Genomic DNA, 22,316 nt, shown 5'->3' with positions numbered 1-22,316 from the left:
TGAGTATAATCACTCCCATTATTTCAAATCTACTCCACCTTGGGGGTTTCCTCTAAAACTTTGCTCCAACATTGTCTTTCAAAAATATACGGCCCAAAGGGTATATCCTTATAAGTCTCGTGATTGGACTCCTGGAAAAAAGTTTGAGGGGGTGCAGGGATTGTGAATGCTGGAGATAAGCGAGCCTCGTTACAGGGCAGGGCTATACACCTTTCCAACGAGGGCGCCCTGGGCGTCTCCATATTGTTCGTTGGGCTGTTGTGTGCACATGGCGCTAGTACCGTGGAGGCAGAAGCCAAACCGGTTTCCAGGAGCCCAGAGAGGAGGCGTTTTGATATGCTCCTCGCCCGATGCAAAGGTATTGCAATATATTAAAGAAAAAAACTGAGCATTAAGTTAATTGCCGCCACACAAAGAAGCTGGCATATGTGCGTAGTTTAGTATTGTGAAGGCAAGGTTTAAGAGGTGAAAAAGATATATAAAAGAAGTAAATGTTTATACTTGCCTTTACAGACTTTTCAGCTTAGTATGTATCATTGCTTTTTGATGATGCCTAATTTTAGTTGCATGTTTTCTTGTCTACAATGATGCATGTAAAGGCCCATCCACACTTCGTGCTGTGGGACATGCGACTGGCTGGGAGCCATTTGACTGTACAGACATTCACACTTCCAAGGGTGCCCTGTAGGTCACTTTCTTGAAATGTACTTGTTTTAATGAGAGCTGTGGACCTTGATGATCTTGGCTGTTACCAGCAACAAGAAGCCAGGTGTGGAACAATCTTCCGTTCACCGTGGGACCACTGATTGGTTAGCAGCCTGCGACTCGCCATCACAAGCTACACTTCGTTTCACCAGCTATTTTATTTGCAGCACTACAAAAGGTGAGGGCGAGCTGGACCAAGCAGGATGATACACACTATATGATTGTGCTCCTTCGCTCCCACTGCCGCTGGCAGTGGGAACGAAGTGGCCCAGATTGCACTTACCTCTCAAAGTACTGCAAAAATTTTGTAAAACAGTATACAAAACTGAGCAGCATGCAGCTGGCCTGCAACTGTTGCTTTTCACCAAAACAGCCGCCCAACCTCTGTAGCTTGTAAGCATGAATGGGTCTTAAAACACTAATATGTACGAATCACCATGTGGTATTTGCCTATCAGTGTTCAATCAATAACTGATGGTCATGTTGTCAAAGAAAACTGCAATATATCACTGATACATTATCATAATTACTGTTCTTGAGGCAGGCTAAATTACAACAATGAATTAAACATAACATTGCAGTTTTTTCATGCCTCACATGACCTAACCCCACCTTCGATGTCATATCCAGCGTTCAGTTGTTTGAACGGAAATAAAAGATAGAAATTCAATTATAAACTATTAAACAGTCTTAGGTTAATACTACAAGGTGATCAATGCATACTAATGGCAGACACATCATTACAAATAAGAAATCCTGTGAATGAAAACCTGGTATCGACAGTCAACTTCTTTGGTCATGTTAGTAAGTTAATGAAACGGTAATTTCTGAACATATAGAACATACATTGAGCAATTAAACACTAAAATAGCATTACTGTTTCAGTAATGGTTTGCTAATATCACTGAAGCAAACAGGGAGCACAGGTTAAAAAAATTAACCATCATATTAGAGTTACAGACCCACTAATAGCTAGGGATAGCTAACAATCACAGTATATACAGCGTTAGCAAAGGGACATGACAGTGCTGCACGTTAGATATTTACAGAACTCTGCGCACAACAACCTTTCACAAGGGAAACAGTATTGAGCATCTTATTAAAACTGTTATCCACAGCTCATGCATATCAATGATATGAAGTGTCCCTGTAACAGACAATTCCATGAAAAGCCGAGACAATTTCAATATCCCTACTGGCTGTGGAGATCTGAGAAAGGTTAAACACCTGCAATATTCACCCGAAAGACCATCTGGTCCAGAAATTTTTGAAAGCAGTTGACCACTGATATCTTTTCATTTTGCTACGGTACTTAAAAATACCATTTAATGTCACATACTCATCCTTTGAAAGCGTCACATGTAGAATCAGCAGTGTACAAAGAGGAGGTATATAGAGATGTGTAGTATATTTCGAACTGCAAATTAATATAACCTGTGCTCGTGACCATGCAGCTGTACACCAGTAACATGGAGTTCTGGTGCTCCTTTGGCAGCTGCATGCTGGTGCTAGGATGTGTAGCATGGCTTTTCCAAGTGCAAGGCATGTTGGATGCAACACCCAAAATGGACAGTGCTCCACATCAAACTCTTGAAGGTGACACTTCACAGCAGCAATCTGCTCTGTTCATGAGCCAGAAGCCTCATATTCAAGCTCATGATCACGAAGGCTCTCGAGCAATCAGCCTTTATGGCAAGATCCACTGAACTAGCAAGAAATTTCTGCTTAAGCCTAAATATGTTGAATGTCAAAACTGACTTCCGTTGCACTTTAAAATCTTTATTGCTTATTAACACTACCGCAGTGGTTGCTGGAGCACCTGAATTAGATCCCGACCACTGGCGGCTGAGTTTCATTGAAGGCAGAACGGAGAAATGTCCATGTGCTGTGCAACGTCACTGCACATTAAAAATTTCCAGGTGGTCTAAATTACTACATAGCCCTCCACTACGGCACCTCTTTCCGCTTTCACTCCCACCTTTCTCCCATCCCTTACAGTGCGGTTCAGATGCTCACAGAACAAGTGTGACAGATACTGCGCCTTTCCTTTTCTGTGAACCAACTTATTATTAACAATATTTGGGCATTCAAGTGCCGTATACAATGTGAATGTCAAAGTGGACTACATGTGAAATATAATTCTTGGCTGGCACCAGCTAGGATCAGAATTTAGCATTTCATTACAGCTACACTTTGAGGTGCAGACCTAATGAGAAGTCCTCTAAGGCGCCTCTTTAACTCCCTCCTCTCGAACTCTACCTCATGGCTGCCAGTGTAACTTAAATTTTAACATTTTTCTTAAACAAAGAGGAGGAGGAGGAAAGGCAGATAGGTTAACCGGAAGAAACCGGTTTGCTACCCTGCACTGGGGGAAGGGCTAAGTGGATAGAGATGCAAAGGATAAAAGGAAGTTACAGGAATGTGAAGTCAGTATAGTAGCCTATCGTACAAGCCTGTGGTTCTCAAGCAGCGAAGCAGTGCCTAGAAGGCCAAGCTCTGTCGATCTGTTCAGACCCTCCCAAAGGAAAGCATCCTTTTAGGCACAGTGCCACCACTGGCATCCCTTTTAAAGCACGTAGCAGGGCCCAGGTTGCTGGTCTCTTGCATTGATTTCTGTGTCTTTGTACCTTCTACCCTTGTTTTTTTGCACACTTTCTGCATATTTTTTTCTCCGCAACCATAGCTTCTAAAATTTCGCTGTTTACTGAATAAGTCCTTTTAGCCTGCACCCTGCATCTGTAACCTGTTCCATTTATACATGTGGTCTTTGTCACCAAATTTCAGTGTGTATAAACATCTGCACTGTTGATATAGTTGTACAAATCACTGAGAAATATTCTTATGAGGACAGAGGCCAGCCTTAGATATACCCAGTATCTATCCAAAGAGCAGAAACTATGTGCTCCTTACAACTTAGACTATTCATATGGTTTGTATCACAGGTTCCATACAGAATGCCGACATGCTTGTTATTCCATATAGTTGCATAAACTTCACGCCAAAGCAAGGTGTCAATCTACCTTTAGCCACAAAGATATGATCTGTAAACAAATAAAAAAAGAAACGAACATACTGCATTCACCTTTGGGTCTTTTAGTCACAACTGCTTGTGGGCTAAAAAAAAAAAAAAAGAAAAGAAAAAGGAAAGTTAGGCAGCAACATAAACTTAGGAAACACCCGCCTCCGTTTTTAAAAGCACGATATGACAGCGTTAATTGGCCCCTTCAGCAGCTCCACTAGCCCATGCAGACACGGACACTGTTCTTGCCGCTTTGCCTGGCACAGAGCAGCCATTGCGGCCTGCCTCCACAGATCAAATGGCACGTTAAGTCACATACAGCGCCGCTCACTCAGTGACCTCCTCTCAAAACCGCGCATCTCGGGATATTTTGCTCACACCGTCACCGCCACCATCGAGTTTTCTAAAAGGTGACATAGCGATGACGGAATAAGGACCCTATGAAGAGACTGTGTCCTGAGTGATGGCGTGGGTGTGTGCATCACTCTGAACTAAGCACAACACACTGTAGCTGTGCTGGATGATGGGGGACAGGTTTATTGTCGAGGCCGACAAACACACATACACATGGCACACATAAGAAGACGGGGCTGCACTCATCGGGCTCCAGGCTCGTCCTCCAGCACACTCTCCTGGCTGCCGGCTGCATACTGCGCACATGTATGTAAACATAGAAAATTGGGATAGCTGACATCAATTCATTTTGTCAAATGTCAAACGACGACTCACAAAGGAAAATGGAACACTTGTGGATTTGCAACTAATCTTGAACAAGTTCTCTTGCAAAACAAGCAGTGTAGCTTCAAGTGTGTGCATGCATAAAACAAATTGGAGAAAAAGCAAGGAATAATATCAAACAAACCAAATTCCTCCTGGTACTGCTGCCTGTATCAAAGACATTGTTTCCTTGGGCAGGGAAATTGAACACCATCTTTTTTTCTTCAAGCACAGAGTCTTGACTGACCTTGAAAATGTCTCATCCTGGTACATGACTCCAACTGGATAAAAATCTAGTGTACCTGCCCTCCATCCCCCCAACATGCATGCACGCGCGCACACGCAAACACACACACGCACACACTGATACCTAACTGAATACGATTAAGACCCAGAGTTTCTGTACAAACTGCTCTTGAACAGTGGCTTGTTTTGTTGCCATGACTGCGGACTATGTCTTACACAACTGTGATACTATAAAACAATACTGATTCTTCTATGTTAAATCTGAGCTCGAACAATTTATGAGTTCAGAGGAGAAAAGCACTTTACAAGGCATATTTAATTGCAGAACATGCTGTATTTGTTACACAATAAACCTATCATAATTGCCAATAAAAGTGAATTGAAAAAAACTATCAGAACTCAAGATCACTCGGAATGAGAGCACTCTATTCTCATGCTCGAGGAAGGTGAAACTTCTAATGCAAGAACATAAAATTTCCTTTCCTAAGGGAGTGTTCAAAAATATGGCACTTACCTCCTTCCACATAGACAATTTTGGCTGAACAGAGTTGCAAAGAGCTCAGGCCATGTTTGCGTGACATGGGTATGAAGACTTTGAACACCCTATAGTAACACCTGATCTAAAAGCCATGTCTTGCAAAATTTGAGCCATGCTTGCTGGCAATATTTTGCACCCTAACAAGCATGGTGCGGTGACCATAACAGTCTCAGTACGATGAGTGCAAAAAACTGCCGGGATTTAACCTGCTGAAACCAATGTACTATATATGCGAAAGCACTTTTTGTGAGGCATCAAAGGCCAAACATAATCACTGTGGATTGGTGGTAGCTGATCATCACACTATACTAGGTTAGGCTTACACTAACCATAGCGATGCTGTTACTATTGCAAACAGGCGACAAAAACTCTAATTTTATTGCTCGGCTCAGACGGCCGCATAAGTGCTTTGGCACTAAAATTATGATGAAAGAGCTGCTTGTTGGCAAATTCATGCATATTGGGTGACCCGAAGTTGTCAAGATCGTTTTTTGATGGCAATGAGTGCCCTTGATCAGTTAAGAGCACAAGTAGCACCCACCACCAGACCGTAGTGCTTGAGGATGTCCATCTTGCACATGGGGCACGAGCGCTGCTCGAGTAGCCAGGGGTCGACGCAGGGCTTGTGGAACGAATGGCGGCACGGCAACAGACGCACCAGTTCTCCCGGCCGCAGGGGTTCGATGCAGACGGCGCAGCACTCTGCCTCGTGCTCGCCACCTGGCCGCAACGTCTGCACGGGGATGCGGTCCAGGGCCTTCTGCGCCGCGCTGCACAGCCGCCGCTGCACAACAGTGGGTGACCACCTCCTGTGAGCCTCCACAGCCTTCACTTCCTAAACCACTGCAGCCATTTAGCTTGTTTGTTTTGCTATTCCAGCTTCTGCTTTTGTACACGCGTCACATTCTGCAATGCAAGCCAATAGTTTTCTCACTTTGGCTTGCACTGAAACCTTACACATTATACTTGAGGTTAGTCACGCCTCATTTTGTATTCACCTCTTTCAAACGGAATAATTTCCTTATCACACTGCATTTTAAGCTGAATGACCATTGCTTACCGTAGTGTTACTATTGAGAGTGCATTAACGTTACCAACACACACACACATATATGCACATACATGCAGAGGGGGAGAGAATAGTTAGAAGCGTGTTATGCGACTGAGTATTAGCTGCGATGTGACAGCAAAGAACTGTTACAGTGTACTGGTCTTCAACTAATAGGCTACCCCCCGGGTGCTCAAGTGCATATGCACTTGTCGCCATGTGTACTGTGCCCTCTCCACAGAACTTCAGCAGTTTTCTTAGCTGGCCACAGCAGTGTCCTGTCACAGTGCCAGGTTTGCCAAGCAAGCTGGTGCTTCCACCATAAAATAAATATGCCATGCAGTTCCTAGCGCATCACCTTAGCACAATGCCAAGGTGTGGGCTGCAAACAACGGTGATATGGACGGTACTGAAATTAAGAAACAAGCTAGGAGCGAAGGCAAAAAAAACATCATTCCGCTTAGGAGGTGCGAACCTAGTTAAGCATCCGTCATTTTTTTTCTCACCTTCTCAATTGCCCAGTATTGATGGGAATGAATAATAATAATATTGTTATTATTATTTACTGATGGCGATGAGACCACAAGCACGAACAGCTGCTAAGCCACATCGGACAGGAACCGCTAACCGGTGCAAACAGCTCAAGCCAAAGACTGGTGTGCGGTTGATCAGACATGACAAAAAAAGTGTGGCTGACGCGTGGGAACAGCACCACTTGAGAAAAAAGGCTTACATAATACCCATTTCTTGAAAGTGCTTTTACATTCCCAAAACCATTTTAAAACTCACATCAAGCAGTTGCTATTTAAAAAAATAAAATTGGCAGTGGCTTAGCTTAGTTAAGCCCGGTAATTGCGAAAGCAATAGCTATGGCTACGCCTAGGTTCAGCTGGTGGTGTAGCTGGTTGTGGTGCTTGTGGTTATGCTTATGGTTATGCAGTGGTTCACTCTGGCCACGGCATATGGTTCAACAATTGTTTATTGCAGGGTGCTACCTGGTTATTCTATGTATAACTAGTTGCGAGGCAAGGAGTGACGTGGCTGCAACAATATACTTGGTTGTGGGTAAGGTTAAGGCAGAATGTACAACTGCCGCTCCAGCACCGGCTGCAACGGCATTCTTTACGCCAGCAGAAATGAAAGCATCCCTGGAGACTGCATTGGTTCCACCTGCCGCTAGGCCACCTCCTATAGCATCCAACGTTGCACCCACGGCGGTAGCTGCGGCCGCAACCCCATAATTCTTCTTAGCTTTAGGAGCATGTGGCACAACTGCAGCTCCGCCCGGCCGTAAATCAACGTTGGGCTTAACTCTCGGTGTGTAAGGGCGTACCCGAACTGGCGCCCCAAACGTCGTTCTAAACAGTCTCACAACAGTCTCACTAATGACGTCACTCCGGCTGTAGCACTCCCTCACGAAGGGAACGGGAGTTAGGCCGCGGCTGGTAGCTACCGCTTCGCGGGCCGACGGCGCGAGTTGGGGCCCCTGTTTTTGCGGCAGATGGGATGACGTCACTCCGGCTGTAGCGCTTCTCATGGAAGGAGCGGGAGTTAGGCCGCGGCTGGTAGCTACCGCCTCGCGAGTTGACGGCGCGAGTTGGGGCCCCTGTTTTTGCGCAGCTGTGCTTGGCGGCGCACCAGAGGTCACGCTAAAGGTCAATGGTAGCTACCGCCGCGCTACGCGAAGGGCTGAAAAGTGAAAGTAGTATTGCTTTTGCAATAAAAGATAAGAAAAATTATCAAGTACAGTAAATTATCAAGAATTGATAGAAGAGTTGGCAGCAGTCTGAAACGAAAATGGTCATGGCAGGTATACATTAAAAAAAAAAAAAAACTGCTGCTGGTAGTCATAGCTGAACAGTAGAAGGCAACAAAAACATCATTCCGCTTAGGAGGCGCGAACCTAGTTAAGCATCCGTCATTTTTTTTCTCACCTCCTCAATTGTCCAGTATTAATGGGAATGAATATTATTATTATTATTATTATTATTATTAGCATCATAAACGTTATTATTATTATTTACTGATGGCGATGAGACCACAAGCACAAACAGCTGCTAAGGTACATTGGGCAGGAACCGCTAACCGGTGCAAACAGCTCATGCCAAAGACTTGTGTGCATTGTTGGAGAATTTATATGAAAACAAAATAAGAATTCGGTACAGCACCCCATTTTGTTTTATGCTCAGGAAGCAATATAAGAGCAAGTGCACATGAAATTGTACTAAATATCATATTTAGTACAGCTAGAAAGGGAGACGTAATTTCTTTACAAAAGTTTTGTCAGTGTGTCCTATACAATGATGCGTCTTTACGCACTTTTTTTTTTTTTTTTTTTTTCATTTTGTGCAACAGTGCTAGGTAAAATTTATTGAGAAATGGTAGCGGTAACAACTTTTGCAATTACGAACCGTATGGTCGTCTCACAGGCCCTAAGCACCAGTAATTGTGTCCGGCAGCGCTTGCCGAAATTAGAGCTCACTGTGCGATTTGCCAGGCGTGTCAGATGAAAAGGAAGAAGATAAATATAGCTAACGATAATAATGCTAAAATTATTTAGCAGCAATGTGAAGTTGACAGATAAAATTCTTATCGTCTTCATCGCGCATGTGAAAGTTGTGCTGCTAAAGTAGTTAAATGAAATTGCCAAAGCTAACACATATCACCTACACATCTGTACAGTGCTGCTGCAGTTTCTGCAAGAGCCAGAGCAGCACTTGTTAACAGTGTGCCAACACAAAGGTCTGTCTGGTCTATGCCCACGCGCAAGAAAACGGACTTCCACAGTGGGAAGAGCAGGTATGAGCACAACATTAATTGTGACATACCACAACCCAGTGGTTCTGAATGTCTGCAAGGCTTGCAAGAGATGTAGAAGAATTCCAATACACAAAGTATGGCAAAAGCTTGATCAAACTGTTACAGATTCTGGGATGAGAGTATATCATCGCTCAATGCACTAACAATTCTACCGTGTTTAGGAGAAAACTAAAGCTGTTCTGAGCCACAAGACAAAATGGATGGCATAACTAGTGGCAAGGTAGTAAACTATGAGGCCAGGATTTGTATTTCTAGTCTGCCAAAAACAAATCTGGCCTTTTGCACTGTTCTTACCCCCGCCCCCCCCCCCCTACATAAGCCTAAATTAACCTATACTCACTCATCGGTCTGGAAAGTTCCTTTAATCTAGCAGTACCACAATGCATTTTCTTTTGATAAACTGTTGTTGTGAGATATGGGCTGCGGACTCTGTGAAGGCTGCTTAAAATGGGTCTTTATTTCGACAATACGACCCAAAATAAATAAAGAAGGCCCTAGGCCCTTAAGATATAGTGGGCTCCCCAAGCAAATGTTCTTCTTTACTGCCGGAGGAAGACTCTTTTCTGACCATTGCAGGCCATGCTTCGAACACCGCAGTCGCGTAACCCAGCCGTGGGTTCAGGAAGCAAGCGTCCCGGAGTGGCCAAGCCAGGGCCGCCCCCGAGTTCCAATGAGGGGAAAGGGGAAGGCAACAGTTGCTCTTCGCAACCCTCATAAACATGACAAAGTCTGAGCAAGACGCGTTTTTTGCTAAAGAGAGCACCGCACCCCCAACGAGGCTGGTACCCCGTGGCATGGAGTGCTGGCTGGGGGCACTCATGGCACAAACAATTCCAGGAGTTCATAGCTCCATACATCATCAGCGTTTTAGAATGTAACCCTACCCTGACACTTTTTTTTTTTCTCTGTTTTGTTCTTTACTTTTTCTTTCTGGCAAAGTTGTCAACTCACCCGTAGCCTGTGTTTTTACTGGTACACCTTTGTCCATGTTCTATTTTTTTCCCCTTTTGAGTGCTGGTATTCATGTTCAGCATCTTTGCATCCAGTGCTTGACACCCTGGTTCATGCGAAATTGATAATGAGCACAGCAGTGAAACATTGGTGCCCTCAATTTCTCTTGCTGGCACTGGGAGATAAGCATTGCAATATATACATACATGCAAGGTGCAACCAAGTTACACAAATCAGAACAAAAACCCACGCACTGCTTTTTCAAGGCGGGCTTGTACCCCTCCTCTTCGAAGGGCTTCTCAGCAAAAATGTCTCTTTTCACAAAGGTACAAATACTCACAAAAGTAGTGGCACAGCTACACAGAGCAGCCCAGAGGTAAAAGAGCCATTGAGCTAACAACACACAATGTTGTACGTAAAATGGCTTAAGCAATAAATCAAAGTGGCATGTTTCATTCATTCATTCAGCTTTTATACATACATATATATATACATATATATATATATATATATATATATATATATATATATATATATATATATATATATATATATATATATATATATATATATATATATATACACATATATATATATATATATATATATATATATATATATATATATATATATTGTAACGAGTAGAAGGCGGCAACCCCTGAACGATCAGTCTCACACACTCAGCTTCGTCCTCCTTTCTCTCAGTTTCGAGAGGCACGCAGTATTACTTCGTCCCCTTTTTCCTCGGTTCCGAGAGGCACGCGGCATTATATATATATATAATATATTTCAGTTTATCTGCTCTCTTACACAGTACAGAAGTACAAGTAAGTCTCAGCAGGAGTAGCTAGCAGCTTTTGTTCATCACCCTGGGCACAATGTGTTGCTGTCGTTTCAGCAACATCTTTACTGCCTGAGATCTGAGCGAAAATTATAAACACCCATTAAAAAAAAAAATAACAAGACAAACCTTCTTTACATTAATTAACTGTTTTTCATTAGCTGCTCTTTGCTTTTCCTTTTCTATGCTGGAGGGCACTGCATTTGCTGGGTCTCAACGGCCCCCCCTTTTGGGCTTCAATTGTCTCAAGCGGGCACCTTCGCCTCTAAGGCACGACACTTGTATAGTGCAGCTGCATGCCATGCACCTTAGATTATAAGATCCTGATTAACGAGGACCATTGCAGTGCCTGTGTGACGGCTAATAAACAAAAAATGTGCACACATGCTCTGGTCTGCATTACGGTTTGGTAGATACTGTCAGGCTAGCATGCATAACACCCACGCAAGCTGACACCACCGACGACGCTGGACTGGAGTTGCATCATGCCCCTTTGATTGCCATTAATTAAGCAGGCAGGTGCCGGGAAAGTGAGGGGACTTTCAACGGCACACAAACGAAAGAAGCCAATAGGTCAAAGAAAGCATGGAAGATTCTTTTTTTTTTTCCCCAATTTCTGCAGTTCACATGTATAGTACTGTAATATTTTCTGGGTAGAAGATCATAAACACAAAGTAGAAGAAAAAAAAAAAAAACAGTGTGGCGCTGGTGGGATCCAAACCCATAAGCTCCGAATTATGCATCCGGTGCTCTCACCAACTGAGCTACAGTGACGGCTTTCAATCTTCTACTTTCTTGGGCATTCATGTTGTTTGCAACCTAACCTTGAGAGTGTTCACCCCCATTGTCCATAATTACGGACATAGTATGTCTTATATTACCACCAGTGCCATGTGAAACGTGGCCGACAGGACGTGGCGCAAAAATCCTCTGATGTTGCCTCTGGCTTCAAGACTGCCAGAACCGAGACCTTGGTAAGCAGAGAAACGTAGAGAAAACGACGGGCTCAATATGATAAACAATGAAAGATACCAACAGTCAGTGAGGCTAGAAAATCACTAAGGACTGTTTTTTTATGTCAACAGGAGAAATAAAGAAAGAAATGTCCTTGCTACCTGTTGGCATCTTTCATTTGTCTGCCATTGTATTTCTTTTTTTTATTGTAGGAAAAAATACATCAATTTAAATATCAGCATGTCAAAACACAACACGAAATAGCTCAGCATGCCGTTCACCTTCTGCTGGGCTGTCCCAGCCGTGCTGTGAGGAATCACCCTATGCTTTGCTTTTATTGGGCCACAGGAAGTTCGAGGCCAGCCAGCGACAAGTGAGGGCTACGCACCTGACAAGTGCCATATGCAAGATGTTAGACAAGAAAAGCTGGCTGAATGCGGGTACTCCAGCTCTGTAGCGGAGCACATAACCACTGAACCACCGCAGCAAGTAAATGTATAAAAAATAATGCAATTTACTATACCAAGTGGTCAACAGCCTGGGTGAAGTTGAATCTGCCTGTAAACCACTTGGAATGCTGCATACTGTTCTTTAAAGCATTTTGCTTTGCTTAAGTCAATACATACTGCAATGAAAACACATTAGTGTTTCCCGAGCCTTTTTTTCTCTTCTCTCTTCTTGCTGTCCTTTACCTTATACAATTTCCAATTTCACAGATTTATATAGAATCCATGCCTTGTATTTTTCTTTTTATAACATTATTATGACCACACACACATTTTTACAAATCTGCCTGCCACAGAGCCCCTTTAGGAGATAATGATGATGAGTACTTAGCCTCCTCCTCCAACAAGAAGCTTACATATATGCAAAAATATAATTACGAATTCTTTGAGGGAAAACATATTCCAGTAACTGCATTTGCCGCTGTTGTGTTTCTCATCTGTGCAAGAAGACACTGACCGCCAGCAGATCCTTGGCGTGGATGTAGCGGAAGCGCTGCACGTAGTAGAAGACGAGCCAGGCGAGGGAGATGATCATGAGAATGATGAAGGAGACGGAGACAAACAGCACTGAAGTGCGGTTGATACTCGGGTAGGGAAAGGGCCGGTGGCTTCCCACCGACATTTGCATCACCACCCGCGTGCCATTGTCCACGAGGCCAGCTATCTGCTGCCCTTTCTCCCGGCCAATCAGCACCGAGATCAGCTGGGACGCTGCATACAAGCACATGCCTCACATTAGTCCACACCTCATTTGCATCTGTGCAAAAAGCAGCTCACACGCATTGTGGCGCTAACAAAAGCTAGTTAATGTTACCTGGTGCACAAAGGCCCAGTCAAAAAGCCACACATTGGTGCCCACTGGCGGTGCCACGGAAGCAACAAAACCATAAAAAATCTGCAAAGGACCTCTTTGCCTTCTCCTATTGGCCGAAATTCTTCGCGGGCATCTTATATCGTTTGAAACGTAATTTTATTACCACTGGCTGAATCTTGTGTGCCACTTGCACTAACATGCAGTGCCCTGAAATAAAATCAAATGATTGTGCTTTTGAGAGTGTCAATTAAAAGAAGAAAAGCAAAGTCTTGCCAATAGTCGCCAAACAAGCACAGCAATAGAGGTTTGTAGCTGCACGACTGTGCCTGGGTGGACTCTCAAGCGTAAGCACCCTTGGGAGGACGCGGGGCTAAAATCCCAATCTTCATTAAAAAATAAATAAATAAATTTTTTGTTTGTTTTTCTTTTGCATTGTGTATGTATTAAAGAAACCACACCAAGTTTGGTTGCAATCTGCCCTCACCATCGAAAGCCCCTGTGAAAGCCGATTTCAACATGCAGCCGCATAGCAGGCAATAAACTAAATGCAGAGTGCATTCCGAAGATAAAATGCTGGTTTTTTGCACACACTAGCCAAAAAGAACTTGCTGGTGCTTTCTGGACTAAAATTTTGTTGGGAACAAGATAAGGTACTTTCTGGATTCCTACTTATTCTCTGAGAAAAATAACTTAGTAAGTACGACAACAGAAAAAATGAAGTTCGTTTTTAAAGTGCTCAGATTTTAGAAAAATGTCCTAAAGAACCCACAATTGGCCTTATCCGGCATAATGAAATACCTAGAAGTTATCTAAGCATAAACAGTCAGTACTTCTTCATGATTGTTGACACGAGTTTTCATAAGCTTACAACTTGTTTTCTATTTGTGCTGAGATGATGAAACTCGGAATATATTCTAATATCCTGAAAATTTTATCAAAAGTGGTGTAACAGTTCAAAAATTGAATCCCTTTAAGAGATTATACCCTAAACCTCAATAACATAAAACCTTGTTAGTCTAAATACAAACTGTGATGAGTATTATTGCAAATAATTTAATGTTTCGCATATACACCTTTTCCATAAGTGGTCGCTGGGCGCCACCATGTTGCTCGCTGGACTGCATTTTGCGCTCGTTAATAGCACGGTGGAAATCGCAGTGGAACCGGTTTTTCTGCGGAAAATTCAGTCCAGTGAGTACTATGGCGGCGCCCAGGGACCAGTTATTGAAAAGATGCATAAACTGAAAAGAAAAACGTTTTATAAATTCTGAAAAGTTGTTCGTTTTATTGCACAAAATGTGAAAATTTCAATCTCCTGATCTATCAGTGCAGCAGGCACCAAAAGAAGATTTGCTATTAAAGAGAAAGAAGCTATTTTTTTATGTGTTACAGAGGCTGTTTTCTTTTTTCCGTTAAATATTTTAATTCTTAGATTCCAAAAAGTATAGATATACCAACTAATATATATGTGGCTCAGAATTATGCACATGTAGAATTGTAATTAGAGGAAAAAGGCTCATAACAATATTACCATCATGTAGCGAGAAATTCAGTGACACCTAGTGAGGTATTTTCATCCTACTAGTATTGATACTATCACTGCTACCACTACACTGACATGAAACCCAGGGAACAGCTGCTTCCCAATCATGGCTGTCATTAAAACTGAAAACAGCAAATATTTAGTGAATGATAACATTTACAGCAAACCTTCAAAAAAATATATATATACCATGACAGGAAGAAATTTTCTAATATGCACCAGGTGCATAAAATGCTACAGATAAAGTGACCAATTTCTAGGCATGAGAAATTTTTAGTCAAAAAATGTTTTCAGGCACAAAAGCTAATTTAAACTCGGAGAGGCTCACATACAACTAGGAAAGAGAGATAGTGAATACTGAGACACTACACAGACATGCATGCAATGTGCCCGGAAAGATTGTAAAGTCTTCAAGGTGCTAACTTGAGAAAAAGAAACTCAGAATACAAGTCAGCATCACTCAATGAAAGATGCAGCTGGATGATTCCCTTCCACATGAGGCCCCTTTCAGGAGTCACCCCAGGATGGGTGACTCCTGAAGATATACTTAGAATAATAGCTTGAGGGGCAGGTTTGTGCTGCATAGCACCCAGAAAGGCGGCACAACGTACACAAACGTGTTTGTATTCACATGTTTGTATATGTTGCACCGCATTTCTGTGTAAGATATACTTATTAATGCCGAGTGAAACCATAATGCCTATGTAAAGAAAATGACTTGAAACACTGTAAAGAGGTGGAACAAGGAAATCCTGGTCACATATATGTGAACACATGGAAAACAGTGGCTATATAATAATACTGTGGAGTGTGGATGTCCCTACCACAGTTTGGGAAGCACAAAAATATGTAGGCCAGCAGTAAGCAGAAAACAATGCTTTCCAGTTGACAGCGACTGATGTTTTGGACTTGTTTCTCGAGAGAGAGAGAGAGAGAGAGAGAGAGCATTTATTCACTGACCCTGGTTCAGGTTGTCACCACAAGTCTGTGACCAGTGCAATGGAAAGAGTTCATCAGGAGGAGAAGCCCAGCTCTCCTAGGAATAAGGTATGTGGGTTGGTAGGGGCCTACCTTGCAGGTGGTGGCTGCTCGGTTTCTGAAGATAGTATTCATAACTCTAATATAATCCAGAGGCTCACTGCTACACGTGACATTTATAAGAAAAGGATTATCTGAAGGTAGAAGAAAATGACACAAAGTCGTTTGCAACTGGTAGCAACAAATAGTATCAGTGAATCTGCCATACTTGCTCAGAAAGGTTCATTTCTCTTCTTCAGCCTCCTGTAAGCATTAAAGGTCAAGACAATTTTTTCCCCAAGTGCCACCCCACAAGGGGTTCCAATCAAAGATTGATTTTTAGGTGATTTGTGACAAAACATTTTGCCAGATGAAAAGGGAAAAATGGGTCATGAGGTTGTGGCACCAGCAGTACCAGCCATATTTTGACAGAGGCGAAACACAAGAATGCCCACGTGTTGTGCACGTTTGTGCAGCACCTTAGGGAATCCCAGACAATCATCTAGAGGCATGGTGGCCCTCACAGCCCATGTGTGGCTTCTGCACGTTAAGCCCCACATACTCCACATTATACCAATTCAAAGGCACACCCACAGCTGCACTAGAGCAAATTGGGGATTTCTTCTTTAACAATGATCGTGGCCTTTTAAGTTGTTGCTCAGCCTGATATCGGTGACCATGACATCATTTTCACATCTTGCACAGCCTCCTAAAATTTGCCACACAGAGAAGCCATGTAGACCTACATGTTTCATGAGAGAGGTAACTATGCCTCGCTGTAATGCAAACTGCATACATTTTTTCCTCACACCCGGTTGCATACCTTGGATATAAATGTCAGTGAGCTGCTTTCCTAATCTCAAGTTGTGATTGCAAATGAAAAAGTTGTGTTGTTACAAAGAAGACGCACAGAGCTCATAATTTGTACCTATCAAATCAAGGCAATAAACTTAAATTCCAAGGAACCCATCTTGGCTGTTATATAAAGGGACAATTACAAAGCAGATAAAAAAAAAAAAAAAAAAGAGCTAAGCTGAAAATTTCAGAGTATATTTTACGTCTGCTTCCTTACAACTTGCAATTTAAAAGCACAGTCACTGTAGCATATCATCATCAGCCCGCCTATACCCACCGTGGGGCAAAGGCCTCTTCCATATTCCTCCAATTAACCTGGACCTGTGCTAGCTGCCTCCAATTGACCCCTGCGAACTTCTTAACCTTATCCGCCCACTTTTTACTGCCCCCTGGTACGCTTTCCTTCCCTCGAAATCCAATTTGTTATCCTAATTTGTTACCGTCGGCTGTCCTCTCTTCTCACTACATGTCCTGCCCATGCCCATTTCTTCTCCTTGATTTCCACTAGAATATCATTAATTCGAGTTATTTCTCTGGCCCACTCTGCACACTTCCTGTCTTTTAATGTTACACCTACTATTTTCCGTTCCATAGCCCTCTGCGTTGTCCTCAACCTAAGTAGAAGCCTTTTGGTTAGCTTCCACGTTTCAGCCCCATAGGTGAGTATAGGTATGTTGCAACTGTTATATACTTTCCTCTTGAGCGATACCAGTAAGCTGCTAGGCATAATCTGAGAGTCATAATCACTGTATCACAGTTCTTCCTAAGTAAACAAAAATGAATGAACTAGCATTTTCCAAATGCATCATACCTTCACTACAAAAGAAAAACGCCCACTATGTCAATGGCCCAGGCTGCATCTCCAAGTCTTTGCATTTATAGGCCCACTGCCCACCCTCCGGTCGAAAATATTTTTTTCCCCGGTGAGTGTGTGAATTCGCCCCAGAACGCAAGGCCGCAAAATGTTTTTGAAAAGAGTAACTAATACCACAGTTACAGCTACCGCATTCACCCGATTCAGTCGTTTTTCTCCTCCCGTTCCCTCGCAAAGGTTTTTCACTCTCCTGCCCTGTCGTCTAGCCTCCGCAAGACAAATTCCCCTTCCTCCTCCGCGTTTAGCGGGAGGGAGGTGGGGCGTGGCACTCCGCCTGCGCGAAAAGAAAAAAAAGAAAACGTGCGAGGGAGCGCGCGCCATTGGAGTCAGTCCGGCCGTGGCGAGGGAAAAGCGCGCAGCCAGCGATAGACACCCATCCTTCACCCTCAAACAGCGAGGCGGACCAATGGACATCGTTTTCGACAAATATGTCATAGCTGCGGCTCGACGGGCCAGCGCAGGGAAGAGGGAAGCTGGCTTCCCGAAGGCTTTGATTTGTATTTTCGTTGCTTTGCGGCGCGCGTGTCACTGTAGCATTTTGCACAGACTATCTCCGGTACCTGATCGAAACACTGGGCTCCTTTGCTTAAAAGGTCCTTCCCTGGACAGTGGCCCTTTAGGAAGTGCGCAATAATTATTGCTTTCACATCCTGCACAATACTAGATGTAAGAAAAGAACTGGTTTTATTGCCTGAAAAGCTGAAATGACTACAAACAACAAGTTACCTTGCTGCTTTTTCTTCTATGCCTCGCATTATGTACACACTACTGCCTATTAATCAACCACAGAAACTACTACCTCTGACGTTTCCTCCACGGACACCCTAAAGGCAGGGAAGTTTATTCCAGGTGTAAATGAAAAGCTGCATGCCATAGACAGCGCTTCTGCAAACTACTCTCGCTTACTTAGCCCAGGAATATAAGCAGCACACACACATATTCACCTACGGATCAACTACCCAAGAAACTTCTTCCTGCAGCCGTTATGTGCCCGCTGTAGCAGAAGACATTGTCTTCGACCACCAAGCTTCACAGCATTAAAGAAACTGTTTCCTATATCCTGCGCCGCATCCCTAGTCGATGGGTTACCTTTACAGACTCAAAAGCAACTTTGCAAATCCTCTTCCACCTGCTCAATAAAACTAATCGTCAACTGGTCTCCCTGAAATTGGGTACCTACATCATTTGGCTACTGCTGCAGGCCACTGCATAACATTTCAGTGGATACCAGCTTACTGTGGCATTCTAGCCAAAGAAAAAGATTAAGTGGCCTTTAAAGGCCGTCAACATCGGAGATACATCCGGACTTTTTTAATAAAATCTGATGCGTCCCAGCTCGCTAAAAGATTTTCTGCTGAGAAAAGTACCTGCTCTGGAGCTTGCCAACACATCAGTACTAGTTTATTTACTCAGACAACCCACATCTAAGATCATGACTCCCTTCTAGATTTTCTCGCCATCTGGAAACTCGTATTTACCGACTCCGCTTGAACTTTGCGTTAAGAAACGGCTTGCGATACTGTCTTGGTCAAATGAACAGTCCACATTGTGACAACTGTGGTGTGATCAAAACTGTGAAACATGCCCTCCTTGAGTGCCCTGCATATGCTGACGAGCGTGCTTATTATGAACGTTGCACAGAGAAGCTCTCCCCAGTGCGTCTAATAATGGACAGTGTTTTAGGTCCCTTAGCTTGCCCTAAGCAACAGAGACATGCAATGAACTTTTTGTTTGCATATTTAAAAGACACTGGACATCTCGACAAGCTATAATTTCACCTTTCATGTCACCCTCATGCATTTTTCATGCTGTGAACTTTGTGAGCCCCTCTGTTGGACTAAGCATCTATCCCTTCACGGTTTAATATTACTCGACGATGCCCCTTACTGCACACTCAATGCCCGCATTCTATCTCCCCTAATTTTATTTCTTTTATTTTGCGTACCCCTTCATTCCACCTTTCTCTCCCCAATTCCCTTTCCTACGTAGAGTAGCATGTCAGCGAATTCTAAAGTCTGGCTAAATTATCTCTTTTCCATTAAAGGGTTTCTCTCTCTCAGATGATGAAACCAAAATGGAATGAGACAGACAATCTAATTGTACCTTATTTAGTAGTCATAGGTGAATAAACATGGTGATCCATTTATCTCTTGCACATCATTACAGAGATCAAAGCATGCAACTAAAATTAGGCATCTATAGTTCTTTAATACTAACTGGCAAACCGGCCAACTAACCAAGTTAGATTGTACTACACTGATGACTGCTGTATTTGGCAGAGGGTCACTTGTGAACAGACTTTCAACAATTGCAGGGTGACCTAAACTTTGTTTAGTTGCCATGCCAGTTTTGGGAGATGGCTCTTAAGCTATGCTAATGTGGCCTCATGAGATTTACGACCAAACAATAACCTATGCTGAAAGATTAGGTTCATGGACGGAACTTGCTTACAAGTAGCAAAAGAGTACAAATATTTTGGGGTTGCTTTTTCTGGCGTCTAGTCCTGAAATACTCATGCCCATCACCTGATGATGATGATTATTAGTCATGCTAAACATGCTCAGATAAAATTTTTAATTAAGCACCAGTTATTCCATACATTATATAAGTCAAATACAAATCTCATTCCCAAGTACTCTTGTAGTAACAGGGACCTCTCAGCTCAAGCACAGCAGAACTTGAATCCCATATATAACCTGCTTTATGACAGGCAATCAATGTTTCGAAAAGATCCAGGAATATTTTTACAAAAAAATCTGTGATGGTGTCAGCTGGAAGTACACAACTAATATGATCACTGCTATTTTAAAACATCTTAAATTTTTGAACAAGCATCGATAAAGGCAGATATAAAAAAAAATTAACTATGTCCATGTGCCAAGTCCACAAGTACACTTCAGGATTAACACATTCCAGGACTTTTTTTATGGAACGATAGCAGAGAGCCAAGTTTTCAAAATTTTCAACGTTTTCTTATCAAATCTTGGTATTCTTTCAATTTTGTTGCGTTGTGCCAGTTACTGTGTTAATGAAGTATGAAAACATACTTCGTAAAGAGCTGTACTCTTAATCTTTTTGTTGCTTATATGAAATTGACTCCAGGATGTCATCTGATCTATACCCTCTATCTCCCCACCACTAACGCCGATAAGGGTACTGGAAGTATCTGAATACGTACAGTTCTACTCGTTCAGTCAGATACTTCCAACGAAATAAATATTTAAATGCAGAAGCCAGGCAATATGAGTAACAAAGTTTTTTGCAGCATAATCAAGTTCAAAATCGCTGTGCACATTGATTCTAATAAGAGGTGCTACTGAGTTAAGGCTTCACTTTCATGGGCACAGTGTACTGCATGCAGTTCACTGAATAGCCAAAACAAGAATATTAATGTTATAGCTCTGCCAGCTGCTGCTGACGATTGGTACTGCGTCCGCAATGATATGCCATCCGAGTGAAGGTATAGCTGCACAGTGGTCGTTGAAGACATGGCTTCACTACACGCATCTGCGGGCTGGATAAACAGGAAAGCACTAACCTATTCATTTGCTTTCGCGACACGCGCCAATAATACGACGGCAACTGCACGCACAGGCCATCGCGCAGGCTGGCCAGCTGATCTTGGCATTTTCAGTGGCGGTTTCTTGGCGCAATCTTGATACTAGCCACACGTATCAGCGGTAAGGTAGGAAAGACGCGCTAGGAAGCGTTTCCTTTTGCTTGCGGAACGTCTACCGTGTTGGTGTCTCGCCCTAGACAAAACACGAGGAGCTACTAACTAAAGAGAGGCAGAGTAGTGGCCGCACGCGCGCAGCGATCGATGGCGCCCACCTTTGTGGCGCATCTTGAGCAGTCGGCCGCCCGGACCAGCCGCCGCGGCGTAGAGCACCGCCCCAGACGCGTTGGTGCTGGCTGCATGGCGCATTTTGACGGACTCGACGCAGTTCCCGTGCTGGATGAGCGCGATCCAGGGCTCTTGCGGGATGGCAGCTGCGTCGAGCGGTGAGCAGGCGTCGTGCGCAGTGTAGTTCGCACTCGTCACGTGCACCACCACCCCGCTCACGGAGGCCAGCTTGCCCGCACTGTAGAAGCGGCCCAGTCCCAGTTCTTCGCGCTCAGACACGAGCTGTCCTGTGGCTGGGTGAACGTAGGTCAAGTTTATCACCGCCGTGTAGTACTCGTCCGCATCCTGGGCCAAGTCCGCGCGAACCCACGGCAGCAGCAGCACCACCAACACTCCGCACGGCCGAGCAGCGCCCATTGCCTGCGACGACGCCGCCTGCCGACCACTTGCCTTTATTTTTTCCTCACTGCGTTGGGCAAGATGCCCCGGCAGAGGATCAGTCCGACTGGCGAACGCAGGAACAGCGCTAAACGGATTTCATGCCAAGATTCACGCGTAGGCTTCCAGCGAGGGCTTTGGCTGCGCCACCCCCACTGCGCTGTACGCATAGCACAGCAGTCTCATGAGAAAGAAGCAGCGCTACGACCTTCATCGTCGCAAACAGTCGTCCGGTCGTCCTTTTGGGATTTCAGTATGTAGTACTCGGCGCAACTTGGCTACTGCCGTGTACTACGCCCGATAATTCTAGCTGCACAGTACGGGCGCACGTTCATACCTCGTCACATGGTAAAAGCAGCGTGCTTATGCACTCGAAAGCAGCACAGGATCCAATAAACTTATTTGATGAAAATGGAAAACCTCGGAGAGCAGTTTCGGTGAAGCAGATGTCTTGAGTTTACCCAAAGGGAAATACACGCGAACCATCACGCAAACGTACCATCCGTGGTGTCCGCGCGCGCGCATAGGCGCATAGACGTAAGCCAGCCGGCGAACTCGCCAACCAGCGGGCGTGGAAAAAACGAAA

The 22,316-nt window shown here is 43.8% G+C and overlaps 1 protein-coding gene across 1 annotated transcript; it reads right to left on the bottom strand.

Annotated features, from left to right (window-relative positions):
* Positions 1 to 4,212: 4,212 nt before the first annotated feature.
* On the bottom strand, positions 4,213 to 22,277 carry gol (ring finger protein goliath). Its single transcript, XM_084602179.1, has 4 exons — positions 21,280 to 22,277; positions 12,803 to 13,056; positions 5,767 to 6,009; positions 4,213 to 4,374 (listed from the first exon to the last, which is right to left on the bottom strand). Exons 1-4 carry the CDS (start codon positions 21,707 to 21,709, stop codon positions 4,321 to 4,323), a joined length of 981 nt encoding a protein of 326 aa, XP_084458305.1. The 5' UTR covers positions 21,710 to 22,277; the 3' UTR covers positions 4,213 to 4,320.
* Between the last annotated feature and the right edge of the window lie 39 nt (positions 22,278 to 22,316).

The sequence above is a fragment of the Amblyomma maculatum genome, chromosome 4 (genome assembly GCF_055883805.1).
Source record: "Amblyomma maculatum isolate TAMU_Amacu chromosome 4, ASM5588380v1, whole genome shotgun sequence".
Lineage (NCBI taxonomy): Eukaryota > Metazoa > Arthropoda > Arachnida > Ixodida > Ixodidae > Amblyomma > Amblyomma maculatum.
The sequence above is the reverse complement of the archived record's forward strand: the minus strand, read 5'-3'. Positions and strand labels throughout refer to the sequence as shown.

Bases quoted from the DNA above. Each gene is read 5' to 3' on its own strand.
- gol (XM_084602179.1), bottom strand. From the start codon at position 21,709: ATGGGCGCTGCTCGGCCGTGCGGAGTGTTGGTGGTGCTGCTGCTGCCG. The intron at 13,057-21,279 runs GTGGGCGCCATC...GCTTGTATGCAG, and splicing joins GCTCAAGATGCGCCACAAAG to CGTCCCAGCTGATCTCGGTG. The intron at 6,010-12,802 runs GTCAGTGTCTTC...ACTGTTGTGCAG, and splicing joins ACGCCAAGGATCTGCTGGCG to CGGCGGCTGTGCAGCGCGGC.